Below are 20,368 nucleotides of genomic sequence, written 5' to 3'. Positions count from 1 at the left end.
GAAATGCTAAATTTTCTAAAAATAACGTGTGTTTGATTTCATCAACAATTTCAATAATCTCTTTTAATTAAGGGAAATGGTTATTAGGAATATGGATCATCGAAATTTACGAATAATTTACTCAAAATATTGAAGAAAGTAAATGATGTACAGTAGTTTTAATTTTTTCGTATTTTGTAAATTTCGCAAATTTTATAATTAATATTACACGTGGGAAATTTCAGAGCAAAATGGGAATTTTTGACTTTCAAGATGAGATTTTATAAGGTTCTAGGTTGGTATCAGTGTCCATCAGGGGCGCCAGAAGAAAATATTTTAGGAAAGGACCCATCTCCATGGTTGCTACATTACGTCTGTTACTTGATATACGTGGATTGCTATCTTACTTATACATTTTCGTGAGCCCGAGGGGGGCCCGAGCCCCACCCTGCCCTCTCCTTCAGGCGCCCATGGTGCCCATACGAGCTAAAGAGACGTAAACGCAGAGGGAATTGAGCCACGTCGGATCCAAACTACATGATCCACCAGGAATCAATCCGCATCCCTCGCTCCGAAGGCATGGACACTAATCTGGCGCCCAAGGAGAAAGGCACACGGAATAGATCATATTAATATTCTACTTGAAATGCAGTTTTTTTAAACAAAAAAATTAAATGTACAGAGCTTGTTTCTTATTAATAATAATAATTTAATCAATCTAGTTTCTTCCTATAAGATTTTGAAGGCGTCTTACTTCGTTAAGATTGAAAATTATATTTTAAAAAGGAAATCAGTAACTATAAGCTAATATTTCTCGAAATATTTATACGAAAAGCAATCAATTCTGCAATGCTACATTTGAATACTGATTGACCTTTTTAAAATGTTTGCAGAAATTTAAATAGGTATAATTATCACTATCTTGATACATTTTCTATCTATCTATATAATGTGTGTGTTTCACCTAACTCTCGAATGCCTGGAGCATTGTCATCAAAGTTTGTTTGTCTGGAGCCTGCAATTAATGGCAAAATTAAAAGCCTATTATTTTTTTTGCAAAATTGCATTGGCATTAGTCCCATTATTTTTTAGTCAAACCTAATTATTATAATATTATATATGTATATATAGGCTCTATATAATCTTATATTATCCCATTATTTTCTATATTATTTCTATTTTCTACAGCGTTTTATTTCTAAAAATAAAGGTGCCGGTATGCTGGTCATCATGTTCATAATGGTTAAAAAGTTGCATACCTTTTAGGGTATTATTATTATTATTATTATAACAATAATAATTATAATGTCCAATAGCACATCATTGCAGTCTTGTACCTAAAAACTCTTACGTACATATATATGAAGATCCTTTTAAAATGTCTGATTCTTACATCTTAATTTTATACTACAATAAGCACACTGATAATCAATATTTCTTAGTGGTTTGTTTCTACTTTTCTCTCTTGGCGAAAGTAAGCTGTTATTGTTTGTTTTCAAAAGGTATCAAGAGTTCCACAGATACTAAATTTCAATAAAAACACAGTACATTTATTGTTCACATAATGTTCTTCAGAATACTAATCATGCTACAAAAATGTTCTACAAACCTCTACTAAATTAATGAATAAACTTTGCGAAAAATTCTAGGGGATGTTTCCACTTAATCTTCTTCCCAATAATGAATAAAAACAATTAATTTGATAGATTAAACTAGGAAGAAAACAAAGGCTCCTCTCCCAACATAGTTTTTGCACTGGCTTTCGGTTTAGCCGAACTTCAGGAACAGACAGATTTGTTGGGATTATTTTCTTGTGGGAGGTAAGTCTTTTCAGAAAAAAAAAATCTGGTCGGTTCAGAGCCTTTATGATTTATATTACTGTGTGAAAAAGGAATGAAAAAAGGGAGGCGCGAGGACGTGCCATCGAGCGAGACAGAAAGGCCAAAATATTTCTAGTTCCTAAATACAATTGACTGACTTCAACAAGGAACAAAGATTCGCAACTTTTTCCCTAGAAAGAAAGGGAAACAAAAAGGAAAGGAAAAGAATAAAAACTATTTTCAATAAAACTAAGTATTTATATTTACGGTACTGCCTGGTATTTCCGAAATTTCTCAGCAACCCCTTTTTAAGCCAGAAGAGGAAATGAAATATTGTTTTCATTAAAAAGATACCGGTACCCCGTACAGTTGCGTACCGTCAGAAATAAACATATATATATATATAAAATCTTCCTTGCACAATAAGAAGCTAATCAAATTATGTAAAAGTTTATTACGTGTTGCATTACAGCATATAGGATTAATTGATATCGTGCTGTAGAGTAATTAACCTTGTAAACTGTGAGAAAATTTAGTAAAAATAAAAAAAAAAGAAAAAAAGAAACGTTATTCTTTCAGTAACTTCGTTTACACTTGAATTAATGCATCTTTTTTCCTTTAGTCAAACTTTTTTTTATTTTATTTTATTTTTTTGAAGTACGGTTTCAACATCAAGAAAACAAGTACAAAAAGCAAAGTAGATGAATGTTGTAAAAGTTCAATTTTGATATTAGTCATAACATAGTTCGAGACTTAACATTTACAATTTAATAATATAATAATATCCACTAACTTTCCGTAAAAACACACAACACAGCACATTCTAATCGGTAGCAATCCTATGATCTTATACAGGGTCCGCCAAAAAGACCTGCCGTATTTGAAGAGGGTGCTGTGTGAATTGTGGTGAGGATACGGCGGTGAAGCGAGTATCGATTGACAGCGGTATACTTTCTATTTTTAGTAGTCACAATGGCGTGGCGCGACGAGCAACTTGCGTCTGTTGTAGAGAAGTATATTCGTAATGGTGGTTCTGTGACTACTACTCAGTAGACATTTCGCATTCGGTTCGGACTTGGCCAATATAATTCTGTTCCAGATAGAAAAAAAATTATCATTAAATACAACTTTAATTATATTGAAATAAAATATTCTCTTAACTGTGACAGACATATTTCTAGTAAATAAACTAGTTTCATATCTAATATATTTTTCCCCTCTAATACTAGCTGAACCTGCGCTGTCTACTCACCGCATCATTTTGATATGACCATGGATCTCCCTCTCATTTCTTCGATATATCTGTGATGTCCGTCTACACACACACACACACACACGCACCCCCCCCTCTACACACAATAACTCTATTGACAGCATATCTGAGAATTACACCTTGTAGGGAATACCCTGTACACCTATTGAAAATTGATGAATTATGCACTTTTGGATTGTGTATGCGTGGCTTCCTTTACGCTGATAAGGACCATCATCCACGGTTTCTGGAATTCGAAATAGGGCCTGTTGAAATTTAGCTTTTTCGCGATTTTGGACAGCCCTGGCTCTGAAACTATACACTTTTAGCCATAGATCCATATGAACTTTTTCTCTTATTTTGATGTGAGGAATCATCTCTTACAGTTTGGCGGTATAGTTCATTAATACTATATATATATATATATATATATATATATATATATATATATATATATATATATATATATATATATATATATATATATAAATGAAAAAGTACTTAGATGTTATTTTTTGGTGACGTTCATTCTGCACCAGAAACTGTTTCTCGTCATGAATTACCGTTTTGGTTTCCCTGTATAGGAATACATTTTGAAACCGTAAGCTTAGATTTCTACCATTTTTTTACCATCAAAAGAGAAATAAAGTCGGAGATCGAATTAAATTCTGGGGATTTCTGAATCTGCATCCAGAAGACAGTTTGTAGGTATTTCTTACCGTTTTTGCTGTTGAGGATCGATTTAAGAACTGCTTCTTCTACTTGTAATGTTTTCCATTGTACAAGCTTTGCTTTTTACAGACTTGAATTTGATTTAGGGCCATATGCATAGTCGACCACGTAGGGGTCCCCTAGACGAACCGTACCTGTGGGCTTCCTCAACCTTCCCCTTGACTGTGCAATGCATAAAGCTTCCAAAGCGATCCCTCAGGTACGGTTAACACTGAGAGCTGATTGGTCTAGTACACCTCGAGCGAGGCTAAAATTTTGTCCAAAAAAAGTTGAAGGTAGAACTCCGAATCTCAATTCTACTATGATAAAGAATTAACATCGAAGCAGCAACTCCATGGATACAACGTATGCTATATCAAAAAAAAAAAAAAAAAAAAAAAAAAAGAAAAAAAAGAAATAAATGTTCTGAACTTTGTTCTTGCCAAGGCGGAAAAATAATGGTGTAGATTAGGAATACAGTTTTTTTTTTTTTTTTTTAATTTTCAGACAAAGTCTGTTAACTTGAAAATAGTTATAAAGTGATATACAAAAGCGGAAAAATATCGGTGTAGATTAGCAATACATTTCTTTTTTAATTTTCAGGTAAAGTCGGTTAACTCGCAAAAAGAAATATGGATATGTAGCTAGAAAACGTGTGAGGCTGTAGCTTTACAATAGAGATCCCACTAGAAATAAATTACATATACACTGTAATTTTTTTGGACAAAATCAGCCCATAATATTTTTGTGAATGTATTTTCTAAACAATTTGCCAGTAAAAGTTAGCCTTAGGAGGGCATAAGAGTTATGTCTATAAATACAGTATTTTTTGGGGGATATTCCATGCAAATAGCGTAAAACTTCTTATCTACTTATTCCTAGAGTGTTATCATCTAATTGCGTACAATTGTATAAGACATACATACATATAGTGAAAGCCAGACGTCTCAAAACCATGCACCAAACTTTGCAAGCTGCTTATTACAAGCAATTTTTGCATCTACTACGGTTTAATGCCAAGGGAAGCTGGAGGGCTACAGTCGAGGTCCGTCCGTAGGGAACGGGCGAGTTTGCGATGGTGTGTAAACGAATTAGGGGTTCACTCGAGCAGACACTTTTACGAAATAGAAAATTTATAGGTAAAATACGATGTGAAGCCCTACATTTTTCGTGAAGGAATGAAAGAGTAAATATAAGTAATTACCATCAATGGCAGCATATTGAAATGATTTAAGTGATAATGAAAGTATTGTATGTGTAAGTGTGCTCTTCCACTATCCTCTTATATACGTATACCCCATCGCTGACGCGCCTGCTCCCTATGGACGCACCCGCTCACTATCACTCGGAGCCGCCTGATGCGCTCCTACTATAACTCAGTTAGGTAGCATTCATGCTTTTAGGCACATAGCACAAATTGATTCGTATCTTATGTACTGTAGTTTTTATGTTATACGCCCACACTATTTATACTGAGTCCTCCTGAAGTTAATCTGCAAGTAGTAATGGAGCTCTTCATATAGACATACTTTGCTAAAAGAAAAACAAAGCTCTAACCTAACCTGAAAATGTAAGAAATGTGTCAAAATTTGATAGAACTGTTTACTCGAATAATGATCAAATTAGTATAAAAAATATGCATCTATCTGTAGTAGGTGGTCACTAGAACCTAGTTTTCGATTATAATTGCATAATTGTGAGCCATACTTCTTAACACTGTTTCCATAATCACGTGAACCGATGCATACTTTGAGCAATTACAGCGCGTCGATAAACAGGAGTTCGATGATTTCCACTTGTCTTTCCTTATACGCATATCCCCAACACTAATGTGCCTGCTTCCGCGGACAAAATCATGCGTGATCCCTCAAATTGTGCCCACCTTGGAATCGGAATAAATGCAAACTTATCCTGTGTTGGGCATGGTTTTTCGCACTTATTTATTTATAATATATAAGTTTGCAAGCATATTATAAATGTGTACGCAGCTGGTGGTCAGGTAAGAAACCAAGAATGCAGAAGACGTTAGATCATTAGTGGAAAAAAAAAAAAAAGGATGTTAACGCTCCTCAACTTTACCTATGCTGAGAAATGTAGGAAAACACCAACAGGGAGAAGGATGTAAAACACATTAGAATAACATTTTCACGATGAAATATGTGTAACTATTGAGTCAATTTTTCCCATCAGTGATAATTCCACGTTTTTTTTTGGGGGGGGGGGGCGATTTTAATATACTGCGGATGAAATGTATTAGTAACGAAAATACTGAGAATTCACATTGAGTACGATATAGGCTATGTGGTCCTGAGGGAATGTCATGGTTCTCGGGGAGAAATTTCTCCCCCCCCCCCCGGCCGATCCTTGAAATCACCACTGGACCCCTAGAATCAATTCTGAAGCTATTCTACAATCTAATCTAAAAAATACTTCAGTACCAATACTGTAACAACAAGTATCTCTCGCTTATTTTATTTCAGGTAGAAGTTGTTAGTCCATTCTTTGACCTTGTATTCAATATTTGTACTAGCGGAAGCAAAATATCCTGCAATCTTCTTTCCTGAATTGGTATATGTTTTTAAATTGGTTGCCATCAATATGTCATTTATTATCGCTTAATCAGCTCAAAGAATTCGGTAAAGTCATTAACATACTCAAATATTTTGTCAGCACGGAGCATATGAATTTTATACAACAACAGAAACTGCTACGGGCTAGCAAAGGGTGCGTTGAAGCACCCCTAGCCATCCCCTTGACTTACGGGAAGGTTGCGGGCTTGTTTGACCCTGCGGGAGAACTCTGCAACGCAAATTATCACGTGTCCCGTACGTAGCCCCTAAGTAACCCGCAGAATAACTATGCATACGGCCCTTAAACTACTCGCGGAGCAAAACAGTAACAGTACGTTTATTGTAAAAATAATTAACATGTAACAGTTTCGCCAACTATTCACTTTCGCTTCATCAGACACTATGAAATCATATATACGTATTATTGAGCGAATCAAACTATGTCCATTAGGATCTACTTACACACTTCGCACTTTGGCTACATGAGCTGCGGGCATTCGGCCTTAGTTTTGGACCGGCTCCGTTAGATGCATCCGGCCCGTAATTCCTCAGATGTGAACGGTTTATGTGCGTGCACGCAGTGTACTATCAAGGTATGACCTTTACCTTGATTCGCAATTGCGATTAAGCCCTATTCTCTAAGGGCGATATGCATAGTGGGTAGGCGCCATGAAAATAAAAGAGTAGAAAGTATTAGGAGAAAAATAGTGAAAGACTTGTAATCAGTGGCGAACCTTGAGGGAAGTTACAACAGTAAAAATTAAATTTTTATCACTGCAAATTAAGGTAAGAAAATTTACCCAATTTACTAACCATTGTATAGTATACGTAATCAAAACATTAGGCAAATTTGTTAAGTTGAATTGAAACGATGGAACTATAATTTTAACCGATGTGACTTCCTTCTAAAGGCACCATTGCTTATAACTTTTGTTGGCGCCTTTCAACATGTTCCTAGTAGGGTATCGGCATGCACCAAGAAAAGAGTTGTTTAGAACGCATGATGATACAATTTTCATGAAGAAATGAGTCACTGTTATATAAATTTAACCCCATATTCTAAATCTGTACGAAAATAAATGATGTAACGGTACTGTCATATAATCTACCTAATGTGCTGCAAGCTCTTTACATACTCCAATATGTTTATGAGTACCTTAAAGTGTTGATAGCAAAAAGCGCCCGCCTCTGTCCTTCTGCGCCCCCTAACGATGTCTGACTACTTTTTTAACATCATCTACCCAGTAGGTTAGCTAATAGCCCATCATTCAGGCATACATAGTAAAGTAAAAGACTACTAATAAAATAAGGCATTAGAATACAAACTTTAGGTAATGTACACTAAAGATTACTCGCACCACTTTCGTAATAAAAAACAATTGACATTTGGTTGATTGTTGGTTTTTGCAGCTGGCAAAGAAGTGTTTTTTCTTAAAAACTGCATGTAGAACAATATGTAAACGATGTTTGAAATAGTGGACTTTTATTCAATTTAATACATATCAAAGCATATATCAGTAATCACGTAAGTAACTATTTTAAAAGCTAAGGAAAACTGTCCAAACCTAAGTGCAACTAATGTAATCCAGTTGGTATGCATTACTGAGCAAAATGTGTACGCAGTAGCTGTAGACACTGAACTCAAAACATGTTAGTAAGCATACACATAAAGGAAGTCGTTTGCAATTATCAGGTTGTCTAAAAATTTCGTGATTAGAAAATATTACGAAACCACATTTACACCAGTTTAGTCAATGCTTTTTGTCATTTCTCTGGTAACACCATAATCCCGTTGCTAGAGAGCTTCTGTAGTTTCTGGTTGAAAATTGTGACTCATGGTTTCCACAGATTTCTTTTTAAATCTAACTTAAAAACACTGCTCAAGGAGTTTTCCAGATACCGAAACATACCGAAAAAAACAATAGTCTGATAGTGCCATGTCCGTGCTATACGGTGGATACATTCATGCTATACGGTAGCAAGAAAGCTTTCGGCAGTGGTGCGTGCTTGGCTTTTGGCTTTCTACGCTTGCTGTATTAATACGTGCTCTCATACAATCTGCCTTTTGTTGTATTTGCATGCGATATTTTAGATCATTCGCAGAGCGTCATATAATCACTGGTCGTTCATTGTCTTATTGGCTTGCTGCCAGCGTAAAACTCTTGAGTCAACCTTGAATGGAACACTGAATCCAAGGTTGCACCCATATAACTTTGTTACTGGAATCCAGTTTGTGGCATGCTTGCATGCTTTCCAATCAAGCCGGATGCAAGCTTACCGATTTCCAATGCAAGCTTACAGTAAGCAGTTTGCAAGTTCTCTCTGCTCTTATTGTCATATATTTTGAACCGAGTTCTCTCAGTTTCTGACAGATCAAGTATGTAAGCGCTCTAATAATGTTAGCCTGGTTTACCACACTCTTTCTGTTGATAAGTTCCGGTCGTTTAATTTGAATTCCTAGGCACACTCGCACTAATTGTCGACAATTCAGGTCCGAGTATCGTTCTGCCCGACATCATCAGTTCGTGGTTCAAGATACTCTTTCAATTCCATCAAACGCACAGCTTAATCTACCGGGGTGAAGTGTAAGCTATGCCACAGATTGTAAAACTTCTGGTCTCTTCGCCTTCAATCTTTCTCTTATATTGGTGTTATAGGTTATCTGCTTTTCATCACTTGTGATCAACTGTATCAGAAATGGCTCGAATTCGTTACGTTTCAGTAAGATTCTCAGATAGAAATTTAATCGTGTATATCTCTTTGAGTCAGATCATATGCCACCACAGCGAGTGGCATTCTGGACATCAGAATTTCTGGAACGAAAGCGACTGAATTGTGTTTTTGCTGTTTTTTTTAACATATCTTGTTCATAAACAACATTAATTTCTTCGCAGGCCTGCGCAGCATTTACATTTTTATCGCAATAAAATCGTAATGCAGCTTTGCCGAAAGACACTCATTTTCACGACATGATGTTTTACGTCTGAATGAGAGAATATCGATACATTTTGCATATACTTGCTTCAACCGTCGGCTAACGAATGATGTTAAGCCTTACTCGCTGAGGCTCATATAATCTGAGATTTGGGATACTCACACCATCTTTTGTTCAAAAGGCTCACTACTTTTGAACTACCTGATAGTGAAAACATGCCTCTATTGCATCTTACGACTTGAGATTCATAACAGCAAACTGTTATAGGTCTTCTCTTGGCCCTATATCAATGCATTTTCTACTACTATACCGCTCACTAAAACGTTTCTTGGGAGGAAATGGGAGTGCCCCGAGAAAACCCACGGACACGATGTTCTCCACGACAAAGTTACTTGGTCGGGGATGGAACCAAGGACCCTACGCACCAGAGGTAAGTGCTCTACCGCTATGCCTTCGTGCCCCCTATAGCCATGTTCTAGTGAGCAGTGTAGTAGTAGAATAAACATTGATAAATAGCTCCGGGAATGTCTGAAATACATTGCTGAATAAATCTCAAGTGATGTAATGCAAAGTATGTAGAATCAATTTTCTAATACTTAATTTTTTGAAAATATGAAATTTTATGTATCATATTACTTTTCTACCCAAAATGTGAATTATATCTTTTTCATTCCTTTCAGGCAGTGGGGAATTTCGGAATGGATATCATGGACAGTGTTGCATGTATCTCAGTAAAACGCATGACAGCAGTTTTCCAAAAGAGTACTTTAAAAGAAAGTTGGAAGAAGATTGGATGCGGTGTCCTCTACTCTGTGGCTATGGGTATCCGTGTAGAACACTCACTCCCATCGTTAACTCCGAGAGAGAGAGAGGCTTAGTGGAGATATAAATAATTTAATCACAAGAGGACAACAAATGTAGCGGAGTGATAATTTGGAATGTGAAAAATAAATTTTCGTGTTTGAAGAAGCAATTTTCTGTATAAGTAGAAACAGCAATTGTAAAGTTTTACATTGTACGAACTTTGCACTTTATAGACTAAAATTGATTTAAACTAGTCACAGAGTAAAACATTAACGTGTAACAGTTTCGCACTCTATCCAGTTTGGTTTCATAGCAAAATATATTATTATAAATTAATTGACGGGCTTACTTCTTGGTGGTGGTGATGATAATGATGAGGCCATAGAAATTGAACGTTTTTTGTGAAATATGTTTGGATTGTAAAATAAATAAAAATAAATTAGTCTATCGAAATGTATGTAAATGTTATTTTCAATCTTCGAAGTTTAACCTTTTAAATGGCATTATTTTATTTGATTGTATTGCATTTTTAGTATTCTCCCTCTATGCTTCTATCCTGTCGGCTAAGTAAGACGATGAGAAATAAAATATAATAATGAAATAAATGGTCAGAGGCATTACATGATATGCATATTCTATCCTGCAGTTGCCCCAGCCCGCTTAAACATGTTAGACGGCTTTATTTTATTCATATTACTCTTAGAAGAGTGAAATTCTAAATATATATCACAGGCTATCATTAACTACATACAGAACTCTCTGGAATTGTTCATATCGATATCCATGTAGTTTTTTTTTATATAAATATTTTGAGTTTTGGTTGTATGTCATATGGTGGATTCAGTGCACAAAAGAATCAAGTACTTTGGTTTTTGTTCATTTTAGATGCATTTCATGTTTGAGATATTTGACTGAAGTTCCTTTCATTGTTTATAGATTCATATCCAGATATTGTAAATAACTTTTCAATAAAAAAAGCTTTGGTTTTAACCATGTACATAAAAGTACCTACAAACAGTATGTCTTACTTTCTCAGATTTCTGAAGACTTGATTCCTTGTGCTCTGAAAGCCTCATAATACTCGTAAGAGATCACCAAAAAACAATAAATTTATTTGTTCACGAATTATTATCATAATGATTTTTTTTTTTTTTTTGTTAGCGCATGTCCATAAGAAAGGTTAAATGATGGCACCAGAAAATTCACTGATTATCTCCTGATATGTTCTGCTGTTTTATTTTTTTGAGTTGTGCATCTTCTGTGTACAAATTTATAATATGCATGCATACATACTTAGCTATATAGCGTAAAGACGTCAAGTACGAAAATCACGCACAAGACTCTGCAAGATCTCCAGAAGTATTTTTTTTCTATAGTTCAGTTAGAACAAAGGGAATTTGAGGAACTGAAGTCGGGTGTAATCTTAGGAGTAGGCGAGATACCAATGGTAGGTTTATGTGGAAACTAACAAGAGTGTAGAAACACTCCCATACCCTGTGCTAGATGGTTCCAAGAAGTAGCTTTGAGTCACAATCGCACAGGAATGGATCGCACTGCTTAAAACCGTTTTTACAATATCAGATGACACATGCTTAAAATAAAGAAGGGGTCCAGTATTTGGAAATTTCCAGGTGAAACCTGTCACGTCAGAACAAATGAGTATGCAGAATAGTTACTTTACACAGGTGACATAGCTGAAAAGTGATAGTGAAGCATTCACCCAGCAAATATGAACACTATGTATAACGTAATCTTCACAGAAGGAGCAATTGTGGACTGTCAAGGATGAAGTGCTCTTTATTCTTTTCGCAGGTGTTGTTACAGGCTTATAACCTGAAACGTGTCAAGCTAGAAAGGAACAGCAATATTAAGAGAAATTATATAGGTCACTTGTAACAATAGAAACGGTTCACTGCTTCCAATTGTAGTCAAAACTAGCTTGTAGTGGCCACCTTTAACAAATTAGTACTTATCGAGCACATCTTGTACGCGTATACCCAACACCGCTAACGTGCCTCTTCGCTATGGACACAGACGAGTTGGTGGATAGCACCCTAGTAAAATATATGTAACAGTTCTAAGATATTTACATCAAATTTTGCCAAGAAAATGTGTTTATAGCTATGGGTTAACTGCTGTATCGCCGGACCAATCTTAGAAAATTTACCAGATGAATTGGAGAATTCAGTTTGGTTTGTGAAGAAAAGTAAATGAAAGTCAGGTGAAGGGAACATTTGAAGTTAAGAAAATACTAGTTGTTTTTGATGTTGTAAACAGGGGAGTCATTTCAGATTTCGTTTGGGGGGGGGGCAAGAGCACCACCGACATAAGAATTCCATGTTTTGTACTAGTATATTAGTAGGCAATCGATTAATGTATATATTCCTCAAACTCGTGGGGGGCAATTGCCCCCTCCTGCCCTCCCTAAATGACGCCCCTGGTTGTAAACGGCACTATATGTGGAGGCGGAAGGAACTATTTGGCGGAGAGGTACGCTTGTTATTATTTACGGGAGAGGCAGTGGGCAAATGGTCCTTAAATGGCAAGATTGTCATACATCGTGTTTGCGTTTTATCGAATTGTACAAAAATAAGGAGTGTCAGTTGTTGAAATTGTGTGAAAGGCATGGTCTACTAAACAGGTGGACAATTTATCGTATGTGTGAAAACGAAACTGCTGAAAGGAAGAGGAACCTCTAAGCAAACCTAATGTAATCTAACCTAATTTAGTACATTTTGGTACTTTTGGGATGGCGTTTAGTATCTCCCTCAAAGCTATGTGACACATAAGCAATGCAGTTTATGACATAAAATGTTTTTCCGCCATCCTCTTTTATATGTATACCCATCGCCGTTGACGCGCCTACTCCCTCGAATTATAAAATACAATTCTCGGAATTACTAATAGACGATTTCGTAAAAAAAAAAAAAAAAAAAAAAAAAATCAGCATATATTTGTTTCTACTGTTGCCCCTATTACAAATCTACACCCTCACACGTAAGCTGCCTACATAACTTCACTATTTTTCCTTTAAGATTTAAATTTTATCTCAAAATCAAATCAAAAGGAAAAGATACTGTTTCTAATCTGCTGCATTTATTATTTTCTTATTTTCCGTTACTTTTTTATTATTATTTCAACAACTTCATAAAAGTTTCTTGCGTTTGTTGTATGAGGCACGCATTTCACCATTGTAGTTGCTGCATGCCATATTTACACTTCCACCGAGTAGAATTGAGCTTCGGAGCGTTACCTTCAACTTTTTTTTTTAACACAATTTTAGCCTCGCCCGAGGTGTAGCTAGCCAAACCAACCCTCAGTGTTAACCGTACCTGAGGGATCACTTTGGAAGCTTTGTGCAATGCATAGTCAAGGGGAAGGTTGAGGTATCCTACAGGTACGGTTCGTTTAGGGGACCCCTACGGGCTCGACTATGCATATGGCCCTAAGAGAGTAGGATACACCCACTGCGAAGGCCAGATCAAAGTCCTGCCCGTCTACCAGTTAACCTGCTAGTCGAAACGCTCCTCCAAGCGGGTCAGGTTCTCCCATGCTCTGCAGGCATGATGGCCGAGCGTTACGGCAAGCTCACCTTACCCAGATTCTAGGAATAAGCTCACATAAGCTACTGAATTCCACTTTATGACCACAGTAAGGCAAAGTCGAAACCAATCTGGGAGCCCCAGGCATGCCCCAGGGGCTTGTTCAATCCCTGCCATGTCTACCTTTATACGTTCGCTCGCTACCGCTTTCCGGGTAGAAGTACCACGCACACGTCGGGATACTCACGTATCTCACCCCACATCCAATGGTACGGGTCAAGAAACCATTTGAGTTTGATGCCAGCTCCTTTCCTGCAGTTGGAATCGGAAACCGTTACCTAGATACCTCGAATAGGCACTTTTCTCCAGTTACCGTTCAGTCCCTCCTGCAGCGAGGAAGCTGACATGCCCCTTCCGGTAGGATCGTCCAAGCATATAAGATTTCCTCTCATTACGGTAGAGGTATAACGTACATTACGAAAAATAATGACTTGTAGACCGTCTGCTAACAGATGTGTTCATTTGGGAGTCGAGGCGTCCCCATCCCTGGTAGGCTCGCCCAAGTGATATGGGGCTGCGTAAAAAAAAAAAGCATAGTTTGAAAAAGTCGGAAAAAATGAATGCTTCTCTGAACTTAAAAAAATGATGCTGTGTACGAATCACGCCACCTATTAAGTTGAAACTGATAGCAAATTATGCATTAGTCAAGGTAATCGAAAGACGACAATACATAGCAGTGAATGAAATATATCCTAAAATTCTCATGAACCCTTCACTCTTAACTTTATTTTAGGTCCACTCACTAGATCATACATCGAGTTGAACAAAATAGCACACTTGAGGGTCAACTTTCATGTGTAGCTTATGAGAAAATTGTATGTAGAATCTCGTACGCATGCTCTAACATTAACTGCTGCATATCCTTGTGTGTGTATATATAGTACTTACCGCTCGTTGCTTGTCTTCTAACGTTAGTGTGTTTCCCAACTTAAAGTTCGCTGCAATCATCATGAGTTCCCCAACTGTGAGAAGAGGTTGAAGGTGGTCTTCCTGCATAATGTAACAGGAGAGCTGTAGGAAATCCTTCATATCCCTCTGGAAACCATTCACAAGAACTGAACCCTCAGCTCCTTTTGTCCTGAAAAGGAAATAAAGGAAGGTATTTATTGAAGTATTCTTAATTCTTTCTTTTTTTTTTAAAAAAAATCTAGTATTTAACCTATCTGTATGCAAATACTGTACTCAAATCTTAAAATATTTTAATTTAATAGGAGATTTACTTATTTACACTGGGTGTATCAAAAGTCGGGGGCCACAGGTCAACTCCGTTATTAGTCAAGGTATAAAAAAATGGAAAGAGAAGAAAGTTTTAGGTTTCCAAAATAAAATGGAATTTTCCCAATTGCAGCACCCATTTGGGTTCCATACTGGTAAGGAACCCAATACTAAGTAGAAAAACAATCTTGTCAGTTCAGCAGAATGTTCTCTTGGGTCATAATTACATCAACAATATAGCATTGTTGAGAAATTGATTCAAATTGTTTAGGATTCCTCATACAACAGTCTACACCTACGACGGCTACACTGAAAGTTTTGGGAATCACGTACTGGGAACAATGTAATCTGTTAGATATCGTTGTAATTACAAACTGCTATCTTTGTTCACTCTAAATGCAAAACTGTATGTACCTCAAAATCTTTGTCATTGCAGAGCACCAGTTCGAAGTGAGATGGTCGTGATCAAAAGTGGACCTGACGGGAGAGCACTTCCGTGCCATATGATTTATTACGATTTTCACCAAGATTAATACAGCTAGTGTGTGTTCGTCACATGACTGCTACCTTTCCTGATTAAGCCCAATCCCAAACAACAATTTACAGGTGGTTTCAGGAATTCAGATATGGTTGGGTCAGCCTGAGTGATGAGCATCGTGCAGGTCGTCCATCGATAGCCAATGTGCCCCAAAACATTGAAGTTGATCATGAATTAATTAACACTGATTAATTCCACAAGTGATTTCCCATCAAAGTAGGGCCACAAGTGATTTTCTGAACCAGGAAAACGCTGAAGTCATGACATCCGACTTATTCCCCTGATTTAGCGCCCAGTGATTTCTTTTTGTTATCACGAACATGTTACGTGGGAAGCGCTTTTGCACTCCAGAAGAAGCCATCGAAGAATACAAACAGCATGTTTCACAGGTACCAACTTCGGAGTGGCATAACTATTTCAAGATGAGGTTATATCGCAGGAAACAATGCATTGCTGCGCAGAGGGAGTAGTTTGAGAACCAATAAAAATTACTGTACTTTGTTCTTGCGTTCTATCATCATTTTTCCGAAACTTTCAGTGAAACCCTCGTACTCTGTGTCATTTTTGCTTGCCCTTACCTTAGAGATCTGCATGGACGAGAATTTTTAACCCGTTCCCGGCTCGGTCCGTGAATTTATAATTTGGGGCCCGATTCGATTGATTGATTGATTTAGTTTTACGTCCCGTTCAGCAGCGAGGCTATATGAGACGTGGACCTACTGATTAACGTGGAATCCGAACCACATGAGCTCCCGTGGGGCCCGATTCGAGTCCGAAATATGTTTTAGCATTTAGGACTAGCCCGACCTCAATTCGTGTGATAATCAAATGAGCCCGAATTACAGAAACTGAATGATTAACGCAAAATTGTATTCTTATTTACAGCAATTAAAGGTTTAATTTTGCAGTTGTGGTTTAAAAGTTCTCCAGAAAGAACGGGTCAATAAAATATCTTTGTATAGCATATTTACAAAGTTAGGTCCGAAAAGGCCCGAGAAATATGGTTGCATATTTAAAAATTTACCGCTAGAATCCGGCCCGGGACCGAAGTAATGTATTCTTTGTAGACCCAAGTCCGGCCCTCAGGCCGGGTCGGGCTTAAGGTCGCGGGATCGGCCCGAGCTCGTACAGACCTCTACCTTACGTTCCATTCGAATAGCCTACTGAAACGAAAACATTACTTTTTCATTTAACATAGGGCATATTACCTGTGTGAACTCCAAAAGGCTAGTGAAATTGGTAAGATTCCACTATTCTAGATTCAAAATCAGCCATTTAAAACAACTTTCTCTCTTTCTATTTTTTGTATTTTTGTTCATAAGGAGGTTGCCCTACGGACCGGATTCTTTATACACCCCGTAAAAATAAATATCTTATTAAATGCAAGCATTTTAAGATTTGAGTACATATTCGCGTACAGACAGGACAGGCCTAGATATACTAACAGGGCTAGAATAAAATACTACAGAGTTCGAGATAGCATGGTGGTTATTTTACACTGATATGGGTATCAATCGTAACAGCAAAAAAATAACAATAACAAAAGCATTACAGATACGTAATACATAACAATATTTATTACGTAATTTTACACAATGTGAATCGTAAAGTTTTGTCTGGTCTAAACATATCTGTGGTACTAACTGGAAGGCTGGTGAATTCAGTAGAAAGCCAGTACTGCGACTTTGGACTATTGTAAATTCGGTTTCGGAACTTAGAACAGACTTATATTTTATGTAATCCATGACGGGTACTCTGGAGTTAAGTGTAAGAAGTAGAATATGACCGTTTGTTTTTACATTTACTACTTTATGTAGAAACAAAATATCAGCTTTTTTGTGACGAGTAGGGGCGCACCCACGGGGGGGGGGGGATCTATCAGGTCCAGATCATCACAAAACTTTCCAATTCAACATGTATTTGTACACATTCTCAATAAAACAACACTTGTTTAACAAGGAAATGATTGATGTAGCATGAACATTTGATTTCACACTTTATCTGTACTATTTCTCTTATAAAAACAAACTAATTCTATGATTTTTTTTTTCTGAAAATATAGATGGAAATATTTTACATTGACTTATCGGGTACAGAATAATATCTGTTCAATACTATATAGACGTAGTGGCTTGTAATATTGGATCCCCCCAGAGCTTAAACCCCCCAACAAAAAATTCTGGGTGCGCGCCTGGCGACGAGTACTATGTAATGCCATATTTAAGTGTTTTCATGATAGTTTCATTACTTGATCTACATAACTGTGACGAATAAAGACTAAACAGAAGCTTGTCTAGTTTGGAAAAATCTGTGATACAGGCCATTGGCTATAGGTGACCATAATTTCACTACAAGGAAAATAAAAGACTTTCTAATAAGAAGGTAGTCCCTTCAAATTATAAACTTCTGTAAACCTATAAAACATTCTTAGCATACATTAGATTTTTTTTTTTGTAACAGTAGGAATCAAGAAAGCCCAAAAATCAATGCCAAAGGTACACTCATGTCCAAAATGATTGTCGCAAATCTATAACTGTCTTCTTGTAAGAATATAATTTGATAATGATTTTCCAGGGTACTGAAACTGTATGTATAATCGGATGGTAAATTTCATAGGAAACGAATTATAAATACGAAAATTATAATGAGTAAAATAAAATGTTGCTAATTGGACAAGAAAATTTTATTTTCGTTTTATTGTTCTTATTTACTGCTCTTTGGACATGAAATTTGCCACATACATGTCTTTGCCGACTATACACATACTAACATTATAAGAAATATCAGACGAATTCATTATCAAATTATATTCCTAGAAAAAACATATTTATAGACATGCGACAATAATTTTGGACATGAGTGTACATAATACCCTGTGAGCACTTGAATTTCCCAAGTACTTCTGAAAGAAAATCTGTAGTTGCCTTAATTTGAATGATACATTACACGCCCTCACACACAAACTCCTGCTGTGTTATTTTCTTTCTTTGAGTTTAACGTCCCATATTATGCCAGTTGGACTAGAGGAGACAGGGGATTAAGGGAAGTAAATGATAATAGAAGAATTAGTAGAATAAGTATGTGAGTTTACCAGGCCCGTATTCACAGGGGGTCTAGGGGGGTGACGACGCCCTTAAATATTTACTGTCCCCCGCTAAAATTTTCACGATAAACTTGCAAATACGTAACTACAATATGATGATAAACTATAATATGGTTGGATCGGGCCCCCTGTAACTTCAACCGGCTCCCCCTTTACATTTTTGGGCTGGCTACCGGCCTGAAGTAAACGGGAATATCGGGCCCCCTGTAACTTCTACCGGCTCCCCTTTACATTTTTGGGCTGGCTACCGGCCTGAAGTAAACGGGAATATCGGGCCCCCTGTAACTTCTACCGGCTCCCCTTTACATTTTTGGGCTGGCTACCGGCCTGAAGTAAACGGGAATATCGGGCCCCCTGTAACTTCTACCGGCTCCCCTTTACATTTTTGGGCTGGCTACCGGCCTGAAGTAAACGGGAATATCGGGCCCCCTGTAACTTCTACCGGCTCCCCTTTACATTTTTGGGCTGGCTACCGGCCTGAAGTAAACGGGAATACCCTGAGAAAACCCACGAACGTGATGTTGTCTACCACAAACTTACTTGGCCGCGAATCGAACCAGGCAGGACGCCACATACCATTTCTGTGTTATTAAAAATGTTGAGTATTCTCACCTTCAAGTTACGAAGACTGGGTCTCAGTAGTGGCGAGTTTTATCTCTGGTTTTAATAGGTTCCTTGTTCGATTACTAGGGATGCGCACGAGACGAGTCGAGACAGGAATTCCTGAGAAAATTCGAGTCGAGACACGGCTCTTCCAATAGAGAAATATACATTTTTCGAGTCGAGACATCACTTTTACAGCCCATTTTTGAGACGAGACAGCCACAAATTTTGTCTCGTGCGCATCCTTATGGATTACAAATCATGAGAGATTGTGGTGGACAACGTCTGCGGTTGAGTATCTTCGAGGTTCTGTCGTTTCCTTCCATATTCTCATTCCACTAAATACTTTACAAATATTCACTTTCATTACGTAATAATCCCACTCATTCAGGGTAAAGAGAATAAAATGTGGCAGGGCGGACCCAGGACGGACTTCTGGAGGGGAAGGGCGGTGGGTTGTAATACTACTACTTAGAGCTACTTTTAAGAGCTACAAACTCTGGGATGGGTTTTATTTATATATAAAATAAGAAATGTTACTCTTCTGGGGGGAATCGCCCCTCCCCTGGATCCGCCCTTAAATGCGGTACGTTATACTTAAATCATAAGCAATAAAACCATACAATACGTACAGTTCCTTCCTTTTCTGGTAGAATTGAGTAGGAATTTCGTTCATTTTCTTAACACATCTCAATAATAAAAAAATGTGAGAATTGACTTCTCAAATATTAGCAAGTGAACTATTTTTCGCTTAAGACCAATTCTTTTCTTCACACTTATTATTATTTAATTTCAAAAGATGTGTATGTTTACCTATCGATGTAATTACACCAAATAATTGTATACTATTTCTATCGATTAAACCTTAATTAAAAGCATTAGTTATAGGCAGTTTGATAGTTTTTTTTTTTTTCAGAATCTATTCCATTTAATCCATTCCAAATAAGTTGTATAATTACGACTTCTTTAGTTGTCGAATCTGATTCCTCTCAAAGAGAGATGCGATGCTTCGTCTGAAGCGAATCCTCTGGTTCCGATGAACTGAATAATTCCATGTTCTCAGAAGGTTCTCTAATATAATTCCTCCTTTCAACCAAACTTGTTAAACCACTTTTCTCAACTGATTAGCTATTACAAAGTTGGTTTCAGTAGAGGAGGAGAAATAAATAGAAGGGCTACCATGTTTCGAGACCACAAAAGAGTACCATTAATTCTTGATTTCTTGCTCTTGTAAGC

At 37.0% G+C, this 20,368-nt stretch overlaps 1 protein-coding gene across 1 annotated transcript in view; it reads right to left on the bottom strand.

The window, feature by feature from the left end:
- The window catches only part of LOC145690408 (ATP-binding cassette sub-family G member 1-like), a 201,693-nt gene that overhangs the window by 60,077 nt on the left and 121,248 nt on the right, over positions 1-20,368 (bottom strand). The window contains exon 3 of the mRNA XM_081765253.1: positions 14,562-14,751. Coding sequence (XP_081621379.1) covers positions 14,562-14,751 — 190 coding nt within the window. The remainder of the gene's footprint in view (positions 1-14,561; positions 14,752-20,368) is intronic.

Source organism: Thermobia domestica, chromosome 7 (genome assembly GCF_964235325.1).
Source record: "Thermobia domestica chromosome 7, izTheDome1.hap1.1, whole genome shotgun sequence".
In the NCBI taxonomy this organism is placed as follows: domain Eukaryota; kingdom Metazoa; phylum Arthropoda; class Insecta; order Zygentoma; family Lepismatidae; genus Thermobia; species Thermobia domestica.
This window is presented reverse-complemented; position numbering and strand designations above follow the sequence as displayed.